General features: G+C 27.2%; 5 protein-coding genes across 13 annotated transcripts; 1 reads left to right on the top strand and 4 right to left on the bottom strand.

Annotated features, from left to right (window-relative positions):
- Positions 1–195: 195 nt before the first annotated feature.
- LOC107996992 (threonylcarbamoyl-AMP synthase) lies at positions 196–1,537 on the bottom strand. Its single transcript, XM_017055330.3, has 2 exons — positions 1,396–1,537; positions 196–1,061 (listed from the first exon to the last, which is right to left on the bottom strand). The coding sequence occupies exons 1-2, from the start codon at positions 1,435–1,437 to the stop codon at positions 294–296; spliced, it is 810 nt and encodes a 269-aa protein (XP_016910819.2). The 5' UTR covers positions 1,438–1,537; the 3' UTR covers positions 196–293.
- A 53-nt stretch (positions 1,538–1,590) lies between these two features.
- LOC107996986 (large ribosomal subunit protein mL39) lies at positions 1,591–3,661 on the top strand. 4 transcript variants are annotated; one of them, XM_028666056.2, is made up of 3 exons: positions 1,591–1,731; positions 2,290–2,446; positions 2,556–3,661. In XM_028666056.2, the coding sequence occupies exons 2-3, from the start codon at positions 2,436–2,438 to the stop codon at positions 3,544–3,546; spliced, it is 1,002 nt and encodes a 333-aa protein (XP_028521857.1). In that variant the 5' UTR covers positions 1,591–1,731; positions 2,290–2,435; the 3' UTR covers positions 3,547–3,661. The 4 variants fall into 4 exon arrangements, with proteins under 4 accessions (XP_028521857.1, XP_028521862.1, XP_061933915.1 ...); XM_028666061.2 differs by lacking the exon at positions 1,591–1,731 and adding an exon at positions 1,738–1,876; XM_062077931.1 differs by lacking the exon at positions 1,591–1,731 and adding an exon at positions 1,878–1,999.
- A 175-nt stretch (positions 3,662–3,836) lies between these two features.
- Positions 3,837–6,319, bottom strand: LOC107996948 (uncharacterized). Of its 3 annotated transcripts, XM_062077934.1 has the most exons (3): positions 5,727–6,319; positions 4,487–5,442; positions 3,837–4,399 (listed from the first exon to the last, which is right to left on the bottom strand). In XM_062077934.1, the coding sequence occupies exons 2-3, from the start codon at positions 4,667–4,669 to the stop codon at positions 3,983–3,985; spliced, it is 600 nt and encodes a 199-aa protein (XP_061933918.1). In that variant the 5' UTR covers positions 4,670–5,442; positions 5,727–6,319; the 3' UTR covers positions 3,837–3,982. The 3 variants fall into 3 exon arrangements, with proteins under 3 accessions (XP_061933918.1, XP_061933917.1, XP_061933919.1); XM_062077933.1 differs by having other exon boundaries at positions 3,837–5,442; XM_062077935.1 differs by lacking the exon at positions 5,727–6,319 and having other exon boundaries at positions 4,487–5,443.
- Positions 6,320–6,338: 19 nt separating this feature from the next.
- On the bottom strand, positions 6,339–9,668 carry LOC107996900 (zinc finger protein 569). 2 transcript variants are annotated; one of them, XM_017055226.3, is made up of 4 exons: positions 9,207–9,668; positions 8,891–9,072; positions 7,910–8,452; positions 6,339–7,566 (listed from the first exon to the last, which is right to left on the bottom strand). In XM_017055226.3, exons 3-4 carry the CDS (start codon positions 8,420–8,422, stop codon positions 6,967–6,969), a joined length of 1,113 nt encoding a protein of 370 aa, XP_016910715.1. In that variant the 5' UTR covers positions 8,423–8,452; positions 8,891–9,072; positions 9,207–9,668; the 3' UTR covers positions 6,339–6,966. The 2 variants fall into 2 exon arrangements, with proteins under 2 accessions (XP_016910715.1, XP_061933913.1); XM_062077929.1 differs by having other exon boundaries at positions 9,154–9,668.
- Positions 9,669–12,317: 2,649 nt separating this feature from the next.
- Positions 12,318–15,866, bottom strand: LOC107996909 (chymotrypsin-like elastase family member 2A). 3 transcript variants are annotated; one of them, XM_028666014.2, is made up of 5 exons: positions 15,004–15,866; positions 14,296–14,560; positions 13,680–13,825; positions 13,250–13,521; positions 12,318–12,694 (listed from the first exon to the last, which is right to left on the bottom strand). In XM_028666014.2, the coding sequence occupies exons 1-5, from the start codon at positions 15,092–15,094 to the stop codon at positions 12,512–12,514; spliced, it is 957 nt and encodes a 318-aa protein (XP_028521815.1). In that variant the 5' UTR covers positions 15,095–15,866; the 3' UTR covers positions 12,318–12,511. The 3 variants fall into 3 exon arrangements, with proteins under 3 accessions (XP_028521815.1, XP_028521819.1, XP_016910728.1); XM_028666018.2 differs by having other exon boundaries at positions 14,296–14,545; positions 15,004–15,862; XM_017055239.3 differs by having other exon boundaries at positions 14,296–14,542; positions 15,004–15,860.
- Between the last annotated feature and the right edge of the window lie 1,054 nt (positions 15,867–16,920).

Genomic DNA, 16,920 nt, shown 5'->3' on the forward strand with positions numbered 1-16,920 from the left:
ATATATATATATATATATATATATATATTATAATAATATAATATATATAATATATAATATATATAATAAAATATATTATATAATATATATATTATATTATATATTATATTATATATTGTTATTTTTAATAATACATAATATAATATTCATAACATCACATATAATTAAAATTTACAAAAATGAATAAATTATAAATTATATTATGAATTACTTAATTTTATTTACATTTATTTCTATTACATTGTTTATAAATGTTAAAAATATGGAAATACATTAAGATCATAATGATGCATTTAATTGAAACATTTTTGTAATCCAAATTTTGTTAATATTGAACAAATACCATTTACACGAACTCCAGCACGAACAATTTTATAATATCCTGGTTTGCTTAAATCAACAATTGTTGATCCTTTTCTTAATTTTGAATGTGATTTACCAAATTTTGTGGAATCATAAAATATTCCACCTAACATGGGCCACAAATTTTCAAATTCTGAAGCATATAAGCAACTTGCTTCATTGCTTAAATTAGCACTTGTTAAAGCTAAAGGTCCCACTATTGCAGAAATACAATTTATAAATTTGAAATAAGGAATCCGAATGCCTACTGTATCATGATTAGGGTTTAAAGCAGGATTTAAAGCTGGTGTTCGTTTTAGAATAATTGTAATTGGGCCAGGTAATATTAATGGTAACAAATCTTGTGGTAAATGATCAACAACACCCCATTTTTTTATATCATTTACATTGCTAATAGAAATAGATAATGGTTTATCTTTATCACGGTTTTTAATTTCATAGAGTTTTTCAATAGAGCTAGTACTTGATACAATACCAGCAAGACCATATATTGTATCTGTTGGGATTGCTATAATTTCATTTTGTTGCAGCAATGTTACAGCTATTGCTAAACTTCGTTTTCCTTTACATATCCAGTGATGATTATTAAAATTTTTTGACACTTCTATTTCATTTGCAGCTGCATTCAAGAAACTAGTCATTGGACCCAATTTACATATACTCATAATTGTTCTCTTTCCACCAAGCAAGAAATAAAACTATATTTCCAAAATACAAAATTTATTAATTTTAAATAATGAAAAAATAATTATTATATTTGCAATAAATAATTCAAAATCTTTCCAAAAAAATATATTATTGAAAATCATAAAAGATAAAAGAAATTTACTTTATTAGTAACAATTATTAGTAATAATAATAAATTACATTATGATGCAATTCATTAAAATAATTTATTCAAATGTATAATATATAATGATATACAAATAATTATTAGCAAATATAAAAATTAAAATTTTAAATGATTAATAAAGTTATTGTTTATATATTTATTAAATTATATATTATATATTATTAATATTATTAAATTACCTTTAATCGCGCCAATTGTGAGCACATTGAGGATTGCAACATCTGTAGAACGTTGTCATAGGCTCATCAGCGGATCTTGTTTGAATCTGCATGAAATATGCTCGTGGATGAGAACATTTTGGACATCGTTCGTCTGTAGAATCAACGTTGTCCCAAGCTTCGCTTCCACCTAGTACATCATCAACTTCTTTTAATTTTGGATATGTACGACTGCTTAATTTTCTTTCAATATTAAATACGTAAGGACATGTGCTACACGCAAAACGTAATCCTGCCAAAGCTTCTTCCACTCGAAGCACATTACCACATGTTGGACAAAACATCAACATCGTGCAAGTACACCTAATTCTGTATATAGAATAAATAATAATAAACAATCAATTGTTTAATTGTTATATAAAGATTATTGTTCTTTATTTTGATTACTATAATTTTTAAATAATAGAAATACAGAATAGAAAAGATAGTTTGATCGAATAAAGTAAAATCTCTTTCATACAAATTATATACATAAAAATTAAATATTATTCACATGTATATCCGCCTTTTCTGTTGTCAAGATTTTTATAAATTTATAAGAAAATTTGATTATTATTAATTTAAAGTACTTATTATAGATTTTAAATTATTTTATATTTTATTTTATAAACAATTATTGAAATTTAATTATTATTAATTTTTTTTAAATATAAAAATAATTCATAAAAATATTATAGAAAATCATGTATTATATTATATTAACATATTATGTTTAGATAATTTATGCTGAAAATTATGAAATTTCAATTATAATATATTAATAATTTTTTATGTGCGAAAATTTAATAATAAAATTGTTTTGACAAATAAATTCATAGAATGTTTAAATTGTAATATATGATTTATTATTTCTAGGTTTTCAGTCATGAATGATTGAGTCGAGTTTTTAAATGAATTTTATTTCATTGAATGAAAGAAACAAAATAAAATTAAATTATTAAAAATACATAAAAATACAAAACATAAATTAGATATAAGAAATTCTTATTGTATATTTCAACATGTTTCAACGGTATGTCCATAACCTATTTTAACTGGTATAATTATTAAGAATTATCAGATTTTAAGATTAATAATTTAAATTTTTTATATATAATTTATAAATTTTATATATATTTCAGTTATAAAAATTTATGTTTAGCATCAAATATACAATCAAGATATAAAAGCTTATTATCAAAAATTGAAATGAAGGAAAAACAAAATTTGTTATTTGAAAAAGAGAAGAAACAACAAAGGATGACAATAGGGAGGATTGAAAAGATAGAAGTCAAATATCAATCTCCTGTAGAAGAAATAACTCTTATAATGAATAAATGTATATCAACTCCTACAGATTGTGCAAGACATATCTCTGAAGGTTTATCTAAAGTATCTGCTCTTGCTTTAGTCGATGGATCACCATGGGATATGAACAAACCTTTAACATCAGACTGTAAATTAAAATTATTAAATTTGCTTAGTCCAGAAAACAAAGTAGTGAATGCAGCATTTTGGCGAACTTGTTCCTTTATTTTGGGTGCTGTTATAGATATGGCATTTAAACCAGATATAAAAATTCATTTACATAGTTTCCCAATACCAATCATAAAATCAGGCAGTTTCATATATGATGTATATCTTGATTTAATTAATTGGAAACCTACAGATCAAGAAATGCGTGCATTATCTGCTCAGTTTATAAAACTAGTAAATCAGGAATTACCTATAGAGAGGATAGATACTACAGAAAGCATAGCACTTGATATATTCCAAAATAATCCTATAAAATTAACGCAAATACCAGAAATTGTAAAATCTAACAACAATAAAATTACTTTGTATAGAATTGGAAATCATATAGATATTAGTAAGGGACCTATGATAGGAAATACTTCATTAGTAGGACGCTGTACGATTACCGCTGTTCATGAAGTTCCGGATAAAGAAAAACTATATAGATTTCAAGGTATAGCATTACCTAAAGGAATTCTTTTGAATCAATTTGCTTATGGTTTGTTGGAAAATCGCGCTAAGAAATTGAATACTACAACATGGTCAATTTTATCGGAAACAAATTACGAGGAAGAAAGTTTACCCGAAAGTTTTACCGAAATGTATAGTAGAAATTAATTTTTATATAAAATATATACTTATTTTAAATAAAAGTGTATACTTTTGGTATTCATCTTCGTAATTCCTTATTATATGTATAATATGTTATAATAAAATAATGTTTGTATATATATATTAATTTTTGTCATTCATATACATAAAGTATTTTATTATTCTTTTACCAATATCTATTATTAAATATTTTACTTGTGTATATATATATATATATATATATATACACATATATATATATATATATATATACACATATATACACACACATATAGCTAATACAATAAAAATTAATATAAGATATATAATTGTATAATTTCAATATATATACATATATATACACGCGTATGTATGTGTATATATGTATACGTGTATATGATTACGAATGTATGTGCTTACAATATTTTATAGTGTAATATTTTAATGTAAAAACCGAGGTAATTCACAAATTTTGACATACATGTCGTGGGCTACGCAATTCCCACACAAAATTACCAGGTAATCTATTAGCTATCGACGCTGAGCATATGACATTCATTCGTAAATAGAGCTGCTGATTCTTGTGTGTTTTCGACTCATTGGTTTCAAATTCATCAGATTTTAAAATCGATCTGACAGCAAGTGGCGCTAATTCTGGTGTGCACTTTAAATCAACTTCAATCACTAGATCAAATGACGGTGGTCTCTGGACCTGTTGTTCAGTTTCGACTGTTAGATTTGCCGTGCTCACTGTATGCATGAATTTACTTTCATATGCATATTTATTCATATTTCCATAGTAAAAGAAACGTCCACCGTACTCTCCATATCCCGAGTAAGTGGAAGCTGGTGGAGGTCTTAATGGAAGTGTCAAAGGAATCTAGGAAGGAAAGAATATCGATAGAACTATTTATTGATGATAATATTTCGTTTCGTGTTTTGTTTCTCTCGCCTTTGCAAATGTAACCTGTAAGAGTAGTTCGTGTTCGTAATGTAAATTCTCGAAGAGATGCTCGTTCACACTACCCACTAGACGTCGTAATCGAAGATACATAAAACGTTGTTCGTCCCTCCAAGAGTTTTCTTCGGTATTTTTTGTAACTTCTAAACAGGTAAACCAAGCACGTTTCATTGTGTATTTCAGTTTCATGCTTACAGCTCCACCGAGACCTCTTCTGTTAGACGATACTTTGAAAAATAGTACTTGTCGACCTTCTACGAGACAATCCAAAACATCTACGACCTTGCATCCGGAGATTAGGGCCGATCTACTAATATTATTTCGTCGCGTAACATTTTAATCCATAAATGTAAGCAAAATTTAGAAATTATTTTCTGTATACTAAAAATAATTGGAAAAAATTAAATTTTTATGGATTAGTTGAAACATTAAGATTCGTTTGAAATTATTCAATATTTTTTATCATATGTCCAAAGGGAAAAAAAAAATTAAAAATTTGAATCGTAATACCAAGGCTAGTATCCTTTTATAAAATAATTCACCTGTTTACTCTGCGCTCAGAGACTTTTTCGAAAAAATTCATAAATCGTTTACAGATGGCTATAAAAGAAGTGACACTCGATTCCGAGGTACGAGGACCGATAATAGATGGGTGATAGTTTGCAATTCGGTTAAGAAGTTCGTTCAGGTTGTCAAGTAAACTGCCCGCGTAGAAACAAAGTCGCGAAAATTTTTGTTGCTTCGATGGTGGATGTGTATATCTCCACGTCACGGCTCGTAACATTTTATATTGCGCTTTGATCAATTCCAGAGCATTCAGAGCTTTGCTATAAGCCAATAATTCGGTATCTGTTTTTGCATTTTTCATTAGTTCTTCGTTACGTCTTATCAATCCTTCTACTTTTGTGCAAGCAGTGAGAAAAGCTCCATTTAAAACTGCAGCCGCTACCGTTGAACAATGTCTAAAAAGCATAAAAATAATGATTTTTTAAAATATAATATATATAGGATAAAATTTATTAAATAATCTCAAAATTAAAATGGCAATTATGATTAAACTTTGTAGGTAAATACAGAGAAAAAATATATGAAATCTTAAATTAATTTCTTTTTTAATTTTTTTTTAAAATTAAAAATATAATGGTACACAATAAAGTAAAATATCATATTTTATAAAAAAAAATTTTTTACGTAGTGATAAATTAATGAAGAACACCGAAATAAATAATAACATTTAAAAAATCACCTAGAAACCAAACGCACGGTAGTGGCTACATCATGAAGAGGAAGTAATCGAAGAATCATTTCCAAAACTTCCGGCGGAAGCGTGTCCAACGCATAGCCATAATAATTCTCTTCTTTCTGGAATTTTTCTTGATCTATTTGCGATTCTTGGTATTGATCGCATTTTATAATAGGTATTTTTGCTCGTTTATTCACATTCATTTAAAATGGAGGAACATTAAAAATAGGAAAAGAAATGGAGGATATAAATTGATGATATCCTTTGATGTTTGGCAGTCGATGCTACTTTGCGTATTTTTTGTTTTTCTCTTCTTTCTTTTCGTCGTTATGATGTTGAATAACTAATTGAGTTTTCCTCGTTATTACATTACACTTTGATCTAATTAAAACGTTGCCTTTGGATAAAAATTTAATAAAATTAAAAATGTCAGACAAGGCAAAACAAAAGCGATATGCTGTTATCGTTTTAATCGAGTTCTTACTTCGATTCTTATTTTACAATTTTTGTATTACATTTTTTCATATTTTTTTTTCACATCAATTAAATTTTCAAATTAGTAAAATTTTCATATTAATGAAAAGTAATGATAATCATTATCGAAAATAATAAATATTTATTTTTTATAATGATTTATTTTTTTTGATTTATTGATTTATTAGAGTCATATATGTACAGCTTGTATGTCATTTTTATGTTGAGATTGTCTTTGGTTTATCTAATCTGTATATTTCAAGAAATAATATACAGTTTGTTTAATTATTGACACAAAAAAATAGAATCTTAAAATTATTTAAATTATATATAATCGCAATTTTGAATGTACAAGAATAATTACAATTGTTATAATGACTATATATCATCAATTTTCTATATATTGTGAAATAAATAATTCATTGAAAATTAGTAAAGTCTAAAATAATAAAAATTTCATAAAAATAATTTCTCATAAAATTTCATTTCACAATATATATCATTCCACAATATACAATTATAAAAGGGCAATCCTTCAGAAACTGTTTTCTAAAAACTTTCATTTTAAATCTTACTTTAGTTCTTCAAACCCTGTTTTATCGTTAATCCTCATTAAAAAAGGAATTAACATCTTCTAAATTTAAAATCAAAATTAATGTCAAAATTCTTGTATCATATTAAAACAAAATTTTTATCGTTTTCCATACTTAACAAGATTATGCATTTATCTAATCATCTTTAACTATTTTAGGATAAATCATGTTCAAGACTACACGGAAAAATTAACAGGCATCAAAAGCGTGAACTTCGTTTGATCCACGGGTACTTCCTCAGATCCACAAGGGCTAATGCTATCCAGAAGTGTTTGGATTGCGTTTTGATTGGTAGGATGTTTCCTTTTAGTGTGTTCTCTTCTGTGTTTCAATTCTTTAAATGTTTTTCCACATTGTTCGCAAACATAAGGTCTTGCAGCCTCGTGGGATCTCATGTGACCTTCGTAATGGCTTTTTCTGACGAATTTTTTACCACATTGACCGCAATCAAATTGAAAACGGCCTTCATGAGCCGCTACGTGGGAGCTCAATGTCCATTTGGTTTTGAAAGTTTTGGAACAGTAGTCACATCTTATCTTAGATACTGTATTTGAATTATTTTTTTCTTGTTGCATAGTTCTTCGTGGATTTTTATTGAGAAGTAACATTTCCTCGAGCAGGAAGTCATCTTCTTTGTCTGGTTGTTCCTTTTCACCATTCTCTAATGCTGCTTGAGATTCTAATATGTTTGCTGTATGCTGTTTCATGTGCTCTTGTAATTCTTCTTCGTTTCGGGAACATGTTCCACATAGAGCACACATATTCTTGCCTGGAATCTGTTAAATATTGATAATATAAATATGGATAGATCTAATATTGAAATTGCATGATTAATAAATAAAGTTGTCAGACTAACAGATTATTTTATGTTTATTGATAAAAAAATGATTACGAAAATAGAAAGATAATTTAATCTAGATCTATTCTGAATTCTGAGAAACTTTTTGATTGCATTGAATAATGAATGCTATTATACACTTGATATTTTATATTAAAACAAAATTATTGATTATCTGAACAAGATATCCATTTAATATGGATAATTGAAAATGCAATATTTTCTTATATTGATTCCAACTTCTTCTATTGATTTTAAAAATATACATAACTTTCACATACCTTTTCATGAGAACTCATATGAGCCTTAAGTTTAATCTCGCTAGTGTACTTCCTCTTGCAGTGTAAACAGGAATAAGATTTTTCGTGTGATTCGTTATTCCAAACAATATGTTGCCTATTGATTATTCCATTTGTTATACTCTCAATACTTTCTTTATCATTCTGCCGTTGTTTATAATTTTCATAATCACATAGTTTTTCTTTTCTCATTTCATGACGAGCAATGTGGCGTTTCAGATCGTGTGCTCTAGAGAAAGCTCTACCATATCTGGTGCAACCAGGATAAGGACATCCCTTGGTTTTATCATTTTTTGGTCGAGAATTGACATTGTTAGAGGAATGTTTGGCATCTTTATTGCAATCTTTGCATGAATTTTCAATTTTTTGACTGGTAACAGTTGCTAATGGTATTACGATAGAAATGGTTTCATTAGTACCTGGATTCACTATGGGACCAACGTGAATAGCTGGAGGTGTTGCCAGAGATATTCCATTCTCGTTATTTTTACTCATCTTTCAGTATAATTATTTACTTGTTGGAAACTAAAGAAATAAAAAAAGAAAAAGAAAAATTCGTATAAAATTATTCTATAATATATTCTATAATATATTAATTAATAAAGAAAATTTTGAAAATAAAACTAAATATTATCTTAAATATATACATTTTCTTAAATGAAAAATTATTTTTTTAGATTTCTAAAAATCTAAGAATACATAAAAATTATCATTCTAACAATCATTAAATTAGTATACACATCTAATACTCGACAGAAAAAAAATCAATTTTTTTAAACGAATTTTTTCTCCAATAATATCAAATAAAAGTAGTGTATATATAATAAAATCGGTAGCCATTTTGAATCGAACAAATTCACCCTGTCATTTAAATGAAACAAATTCTCTGCTATTAATCATATTACTTTCGTTCACGTTTCGTATGAACATGAACCAATCGTAGACATGGAAATAAGTTCTTACTTGGTTTGCAACCTTGCCCCGCTTTGATTCTTCGATCGCCTCCCTCTTTTATTCGACACGTCAGAGGCCGACTCAATGATTCATCTACCTCACGCCTCCTCTATTCTCCCCTTGGAAAGGGCGAAACCGAATGGACACGCGACTTCATGAATCATTTTTTACTTTCTTTCTTTATTCACATCCTATCGAGAATATTATTCGATATTAATCATTATTATATAATTTTCCTATTTTTATACATACATACATACATACATACATACATATATATATATATTATATTTAAACATATTTGATATTAAATATTGTTCTATACCGTATTTTTCTATTCGTATTTTTCTATACGAATAGAATTCTATACGCTGCACAATTATTAATTCCTTGTTATTTCGACTTTCTTGAACAATTCGTTCTCTTAACAAGCACCCCACCCGATTACACGGGTAAAAAACGATAATTTTTCCTGGATCGAATAGAATTCGCCGAGATGTTTCTTCCTTTCTCTTAATGCTTACTCCTCTCTTTCTTTCTTTCTCTTTTTTGCTACGAGCTCTCTCACTCGTGCAAATGATTTTCGTGGGCAGAGCGCGCGCTCGTGTATACCGTGTGTATAGCGTGGATGATTCCTCAGACGTGGACGAAACGAATCACTCGACTTACTCACTTTCCTCGCTACGATGAAAGTGTGCTACTACTGATCAGGAACGCGCACTCTCCCTGTTCGTTTCACGGACGCGATTCCACGCGCATGTCAACTCTGCCTAGCTGTTAAGCATTGTTGAATGAGGATATCATCATAATGTTGCATATACTTCTAATAGATTTTTTATTATTTCTTAATTAATTATTGTATTTGGAATAATTTAAAAAAAGTCGAGGATTCGAATTGGATTTAAATTAAATCTAAGATAACTATTAAGAGATTAAAATTTGAATTGGTTTAAGTTAAATAAAAATTAGATTTAACTTAAATCTGAGTTAAGCATCAGACGTATATAGATTACATTTAAGTTTAGAAAATATGGATTTAATTTTTATAAATTTTATAGATTTTATTAAAAAGAATTTCATATTATAAAATAAAAATAATGAATTGGTAAGATATCACATTGTGTATGAATAGAATTGTAATCTTTATATGCGTTAACATTTAGTTTCTATTAATTTTCTTTTATAGAGTGTAATTTAAATAAAAATAAAGTTTATTGGAAAATAAAACATAAAAGGATTAAAAAATTGTTACAAAAATTTATTGTACTAAAAAAGGGAAAAAATATGAATATAGTCATATTATTAATTACGATGAAAACAAATGTGTAAGCCTCTTTTTCCTTCTAGATTGAATCATTCTTCATTATACGCGTAGAGATGCGTGCATATATTCTGTATAAGCATATACTATATTTAGAAACAGAGTAAGGGTTGAACTAATATAATCATTTTTGCAAAAAAATTTCTATAAACATATTTTGTCGATAATAACTAAATAATCACGATATAATATCTTTAATTGTTATATATTATATTATTTATTATACAATATAAAAGCTTAAAGAAATTTAACAAATTTATTAATATGTTTATTATTCTTATTTTCCCCCGTTATATTATAGATAATTATAAATAACAGTCAATAATATCGAATCAAATGATAGGATGGAAATATTATTAAGGAATTTCATGTTAAATGACACACCTTTTCAACTTCCCCTGAGATTACGCCAAGTTTAATCAGCTAATAGCGTAGGTGAAAGTAATTATCCTTAAAAAAGCAATTCAGAAGAAAAATGACATTACATTATGTAAAGCAACTCATGATTTTTATTATTTCCAGAAATAATGATATTAAGAAAAATGTCAATTTTATTATATTTACAAATAAAATATATTTACAAAAGTAGAAATTAATAAAATAATTTTAAATGAAATGTAATGTATGATTTAATTAGACTTTTGTTAAACAAAATAATACAAAACACGCAAACTGACAACAGTAGCTGTGTTATTGCATTATGTCAGACTTCTAATGTAATTAATAGTTACTAATTAATGCAAATGGATATATAAGATCTAATCGATTAGATAATTAAATTTTATTCATGGTCAATGATTATTATATTCTTTTAATTTTTATAATTCTTTTTCTTATTTTTTAAAATTTATGGAAATAGTATATAACTATATCTTGTAATTAGTCATAAATGCATAAAATAACAATATTTATGAAACTTGTTGAAGTTTATTTATTGTTCTAGATGGAGAAGTTTGTTCCTGCTAGCTTGCTTGAACTTGATGTATGATAGTACAGCTTTTATATTTAAAATTTAATTTCCTTAATAATTTTGTAATTCACGTTTTTACAGATTCTTACATATCCTTTAACTTTACTTTAATATGTATAATTTATTATTACATGTTTTAAAACACATATTTTATTCATCATAAATCTAATGCAATATTCTCACATGATATTCAAGAATAAGAATATCAGAATCTTTATAAATTGATTTAATTTCCATTATTCATAAAACCAACCAATATATATATTTTTAAAAACTTTTAAATTTGTTTTCAATTTTCAAACGAGAAAAGAAATAAAAGTAATTAAAAAAGTAATCGCTAATTAATTTTAATTTACAAACATGTAAGAATACAAATAAATTGATGAACCCATGACACTTGAACATGATATATGGAATTTTGCATAACAGAAACACAGTGAATAAGCAGCTCTGCAAACGAAACTTGATCAGAGGATCCTTTCGTATGTTAAGTGGGTCGTATTAAGCTAATTAATGGATGCACCTCAGCGTAATTTGTGTACTCTCTGCTTCTCTTAGTTACCACAATGTACGCATTCCCTATAGATCGATACTTCTAATTTCATCGACTGAAGAGGGACAAAGGTGGATGAGATAGAAAGAGGAAATGCAATCGCCTCCCCATGTCATACGCACAATCACGAGGTTGCGTAACGTTGAATCCACGACGTTCAGAAAGAGTGAAACAACTTCAGATTACCTTCTCCTGCACGAGAGTCATATAAATGCAGATGTTGGTATTCCCAACATGAGACATCGGTATCGTTTCGATGCATGTACACATGGTGTGCATAGATGGATATCTTAGCCCCTGGCAAATGGTTTTTCTTTAGAACTTGCTACTGGCTACGCTTTCATTCTATACGTGCACACGTATATAGTTACACACGTGTATGTATTTACTCTATTTCTTATTGGAATATCGAGGTTTTATGGTTTTCAATTGTACAAATATCTTTTTTGAAATTGTTTCGAAATTGGAAAGAAACTTGAATCGATAAGAAAATTATGTTAATGCGTAGAATATTTAGAATGAAAGGAAAGTGGGATATATAACGAGAAATTTAGGTTGGTGAAAATTTAGAATTAATTATGGAACGTTAAAATTAATATCAGATTCGTTTAAAATATATTTCGAAGATTAAAGCAAACTTTTGTTCTAAAATTAATTATATATTGAAACATACAAAAATTGTGTATATTTATATCAATATATACAATGATTCTACTTCACATTAATATTTACATAAATATTATCTACATTTCAAGGTACACGTGAGTTATAACATGTTGATTAAAATTAAAAAAGTTGCGTATCGTCGTCATTGCTCATAGTATTTCTTATCCATTTAACGTAATACTGAATCTTAGTATAGACGTCAGGATATCCTGGCCTGGCACATCCTGATCCAAAAGAAGTGACGCCTGCCAGTTGCCATACACCGTCTGCGCGACGGCATTGTAATGGTCCTCCAGAATCACCCTGAACAATATTTTCTCTTTGAAATTTGATATATTACTTTAAACGCTTAATAAATTTAGAAAAATATCGATAACAATATTACTAAAAGACTAAAATAAGACTTATAAAATATTTAAAATATATTTATTACATTATCACGAATATATAATTTTAATAACATTCAATTATAAAAATATTTATAATATAATATACTTCGTGAAATATTATTGAAATTAAAATTTAATAAGAGAAGGATTAATTTAAATTTGGAGAAATTTGTTAATAAATATAAATATCAATCAAATTGAAATGAATAATCCATCATTTCATTTCGAGCATGAGGATCAAATTGTGTGTGATTATTGGGAAAATGTAAAAATTTCAATCTAGTTGAGTAGATTTTAATGATACAATGATGCAACATAAAAACGTGTTATAAATTTAAACGATCGAGACATTTTTGAATTTGAATGAATAGAAATAAAAAGAAACACAAATTTGCATTCTTTTGAAAAGATTTTAAGTTTCAATTATAACTTAGATTCAATTAATTTAAAATAAAAATATATTGTTTACCACACAACTTCCGGTCGAGCCATCGATATGACCAGCACAAAGATGGCCATTCCGAAGCGATACCGATTTTCCATAAGCTTTCGTGCATTTTTCAAGATCTAGTAATGGCACTGAGGCTTCTAAAAGTGCAGTGGAAAGTGACTGAGAGGAACCATATTGACCCCAGCCAGAAGCGACGCAATATCTGTTTGCAAGCTTCTCTTCCGGTTCCGGTAAACATATTGTTCGTACTACTTTAGATAAAGGAGCTGGTCTAGCTAACTTCATCAATGCTAGAAACAATATTTCTTTATTAATTTATCTTTTCTCCTATTTTTTAATCTATTTATAGAAAAATAAAATTATAATACTTGAAAAAATTTTTACTTCGTTTTATACTTCGAATATTTCAAATTTTTCTCATATATATGTTAAAATGATTTATATATACCGATATCGTGTAAATAATTGTTAAATCTCTCATGGAGGATCACCCGTTCAACAGGTAGCCTTGCCGAGCCACGTCCACCGGAGTTTAATTCCCATTCCCCGACGACTGCCGTCCATAGTGCACCAATTGGTAAATTGAAAAGCTCACTGTAAGTAAATATTGGAGTTTATAGGCGATTCGAAGATATATATATATTTTAGTTTAGCAACGAGATTTTATTGTTTTCATTTTTGCTTACACGATATTTCATTTTAATTTTAACTCTTTTCTTCCAAGTTTTTCTGTATTTCAAGAGAGAAAAAAAAAATAAAACTATCCATTATTTTGCATCTTAAAATATATATTAATGTTTATTAAAATTTATGCATTGTGTTTTAAAGATTAAAAAATTGATAAGACAAAAATTCTAACAGATTATTTGCAATAAGATTAATTAATTTAATAAAATAAATAAGAAGTATCATTGTTAAAAAATTTTTTTCAATTATTATTTTCTTTATAATTTTATTGAAATTTTCCAATGTTTATTAATTCTTATTCGTTTCAAATTTTCCAAGTCACTCTATATATTGATAATCTCTCATTACTAAATTCGTAGAAATCTAATGAAACCCACTTATGAATACAATGAGCAGCTGTGACGACCCAAGTGGGCTCGATGAGAACACCACCGCACCAATGACCGATAAATCCTAACTTTGGATGAAGGAGTTGGAGAGACACCTGCCAAGGCCAAGAGCCTCGTTTGCTCGGCTTCCCGTTGAATATTCGACCTGTTGTTGTCCTCACGTTCTCCTCCTCGCCCAGTGAAGAGGAATTGACGTTCTTCGCTGACAGAATCGCACGTGGCTCTCTATGCGACGCTGCTGGACATCCGCAAGCTGTTATTGAAAAACTCATGTTTTCCACCTAGTTGACTTTTGTGCATAGCCAACTGATACATGGATCAAATGCGTATAAATTGAGTGATTTTGTGATTTATACAAGAGATCAAAGAAATTAAGAAAAATAATTAAGATTAAAAAGAATTAGAAATGGTATTGAATTGATATAAATAAGTATAACTTGAGAAATAAAAAAGATAATCTTCTGTTTCAGAATTGAAAGAAGTTATTATTTAAAATAATCTTTTATTTATGAAAAAAAAACAGATATCTTTTATGATATCAACGATAATATCAATATTCGTAAAAGATCTTAGCACAAAAAGAAGGAAAATAAAAAATTTATGTAATTCAGAGATGTGTAAATATATTATATACATATTATATTATATACGTGATTATATATTATTATGGCAAAAATATTTAAATGATGCACTTACAGAAGTGATTTTCCTGTACGATTCTCAAAATCGCGCAATTAATCTCCACAAGAATGAATAAAAGTATCGCCAGTCCACCGCGAAAATTCATTTCCAACAAGGAAAGTGCACCAACTGTCTTCTTCGACCCCCCGTATACTTTATTATTTCATGCTTTTCATATTCTTCGATTTAATTGCCACAATATATAATTCAACTTTTATATTATTTAATTGATCGATTCAATTTTCAGATGACATCATATCTGTATTAAATAGACACACACACAGTGAGAGTAAATAAGTGAAGAAAATGTTTCATACTATATTTAACGAAGATGTAAGAGAAGTAGCAAGAGCACGAGTAATCCTTGCGGTGGATCGATCACTGGAACGAGTAAATCCTTCGAAGGAACTTACTTAGAAGAAAGTGATCGTTAACGATTGCCATCGAAGAAGGGGAATATATTTGCGATCACGACGAACGAGTGGAAACTGGCAGCTCTTAAACAGACGAATATCGCTCTCACTAACGAAAGTTACCTCTCTGGTATCACTGTGCCTCTTCCTCGCTCTTTTCATACCAATTAGAAACATTCGTCTCGCTCGGATGCGATTATGAATCCGTGTATCTTTGTAATGTTTTATAAATCCAATTAAAATGATCTTTCGATCTAATAAGACATTGATTTCCTTTTTTATATTTTTATATTTTATTTACGATTTTACTTTTCGTTAACTGATTTCATAAAAAAAATGTACAAAAATTTTAGACAAGAATTTTGATTTTTTTTAAAAGACTTTAAAAAATTTATTTAAAGATTATACAGATTTACGATTATATAGATATAAAAACTGATTTATCATTTGAAATTAATGAGAATTAACTCTACTTTTATATATTTTGTATTAACGAGTAAACATATTCCAAATTAAATTATATGAAGTTGGTTTAGATTTAATTATTCAAATTTTAATTAATTTAATACTTAATTAAGAAATTTTATCTTTACTTAAATGTATCTAGAATTTAAAAAAATTAAGAATTTTTAGATTTATTTGGGATTTCAATATTTTAAAAATATATCTAATTTTTTTTTTTAAGTTTCAAACTAAGACATTTTCATAACAAATTATAGATTTAGAAATTCATTTCACATTCCTAAAATATTCAACAGATTTTTCTTACAGTTCGCAATATATAATCCGTTATTAATCATTTAGTCGTAGTTTCTCATAATTATGCATCATCATAAAATTAGAGGAATGAATATTTTGTTTAGTCCAATTGTTGAATTATTTGATACAGCAATCTAATTATTAGTAGACCTATTAATCATTCTTTCGAGAAACGGATTCTTGTTGAGAAACATAAATGCATATACAGGTTGTCAATTTCACTACTATAATGAGAATGTTAGTGATGTTAAGTTGTAAACTAGAAGACGTTTCAAAATTTTTATCCATTTTCAAAAATTATATTAATTTAATTATTAATTAATTTAAAAGCAATTTTACGATTTTAGATTAATTTTTTAAATTAATCTTAAGATTAATTTTTCTTTCTTAAAATTTAGACATAAAATTAATAGAATTACAGATTTATAAAATTAAAATTTAGATATTTTTAAAATAGTTTTCTTAGATTAATATAAATTTTAATGATTTTTCAAATATTTATTGAAAATGATTTGAATATGAGAAGTTATCGTTTTTCTTTTTTTTCTAAACGACGTAATTTTTCTGATCGTGCGAATAAGCTTTGAATTTTGTCTTAATTATAAATTGAGAAAATTAAGATTTAAAATAATGAAATTGCATTCTTTTTGAAACAAGCTGTAGGGTTACTCTTATCGAGGCCATTTCCATGGTGCAAGGAAAGTGAGGAGGAATGCAGAGTGATGCTGAGATAACTATTTTCAACTTGAATGCATTTATT

Source organism: Apis cerana, linkage group LG8 (assembly GCF_029169275.1).
Source record: "Apis cerana isolate GH-2021 linkage group LG8, AcerK_1.0, whole genome shotgun sequence".
Classification (NCBI taxonomy): Eukaryota; Metazoa; Arthropoda; class Insecta; order Hymenoptera; family Apidae; genus Apis; species Apis cerana.

Bases quoted from the DNA above. Each gene is read 5' to 3' on its own strand.
- LOC107996992 (XM_017055330.3), bottom strand. From the start codon at position 1,437: ATGTTGCAATCCTCAATGTGCTCACAATTGGCGCGATTAAAG. The intron at 1,062-1,395 runs GTAATTTAATAA...TTGGAAATATAG, and splicing joins CACAATTGGCGCGATTAAAG to TTTTATTTCTTGCTTGGTGG.
- LOC107996948 (XM_062077933.1), bottom strand. From the start codon at position 5,926: ATGAATGTGAATAAACGAGCAAAAATACCTATTATAAAATGCGATCAA. The intron at 5,443-5,726 runs GTGATTTTTTAA...TATGCTTTTTAG, and splicing joins ACCGTGCGTTTGGTTTCTAG to ACATTGTTCAACGGTAGCGG.
- LOC107996900 (XM_017055226.3), bottom strand. From the start codon at position 8,422: ATGAGTAAAAATAACGAGAATGGAATATCTCTGGCAACACCTCCAGCT. The intron at 7,567-7,909 runs GTATGTGAAAGT...AATATTTAACAG, and splicing joins ATATGAGTTCTCATGAAAAG to ATTCCAGGCAAGAATATGTG.
- LOC107996909 (XM_028666014.2), bottom strand. From the start codon at position 15,094: ATGAATTTTCGCGGTGGACTGGCGATACTTTTATTCATTCTTGTGGAG. The intron at 13,826-14,295 runs GTGGGTTTCATT...ATTTACTTACAG, and splicing joins GCTGCTCATTGTATTCATAA to TGAGCTTTTCAATTTACCAA. The intron at 12,695-13,249 runs GTAAACAATATA...AATATTGTTCAG, and splicing joins GCTCGACCGGAAGTTGTGTG to GGTGATTCTGGAGGACCATT.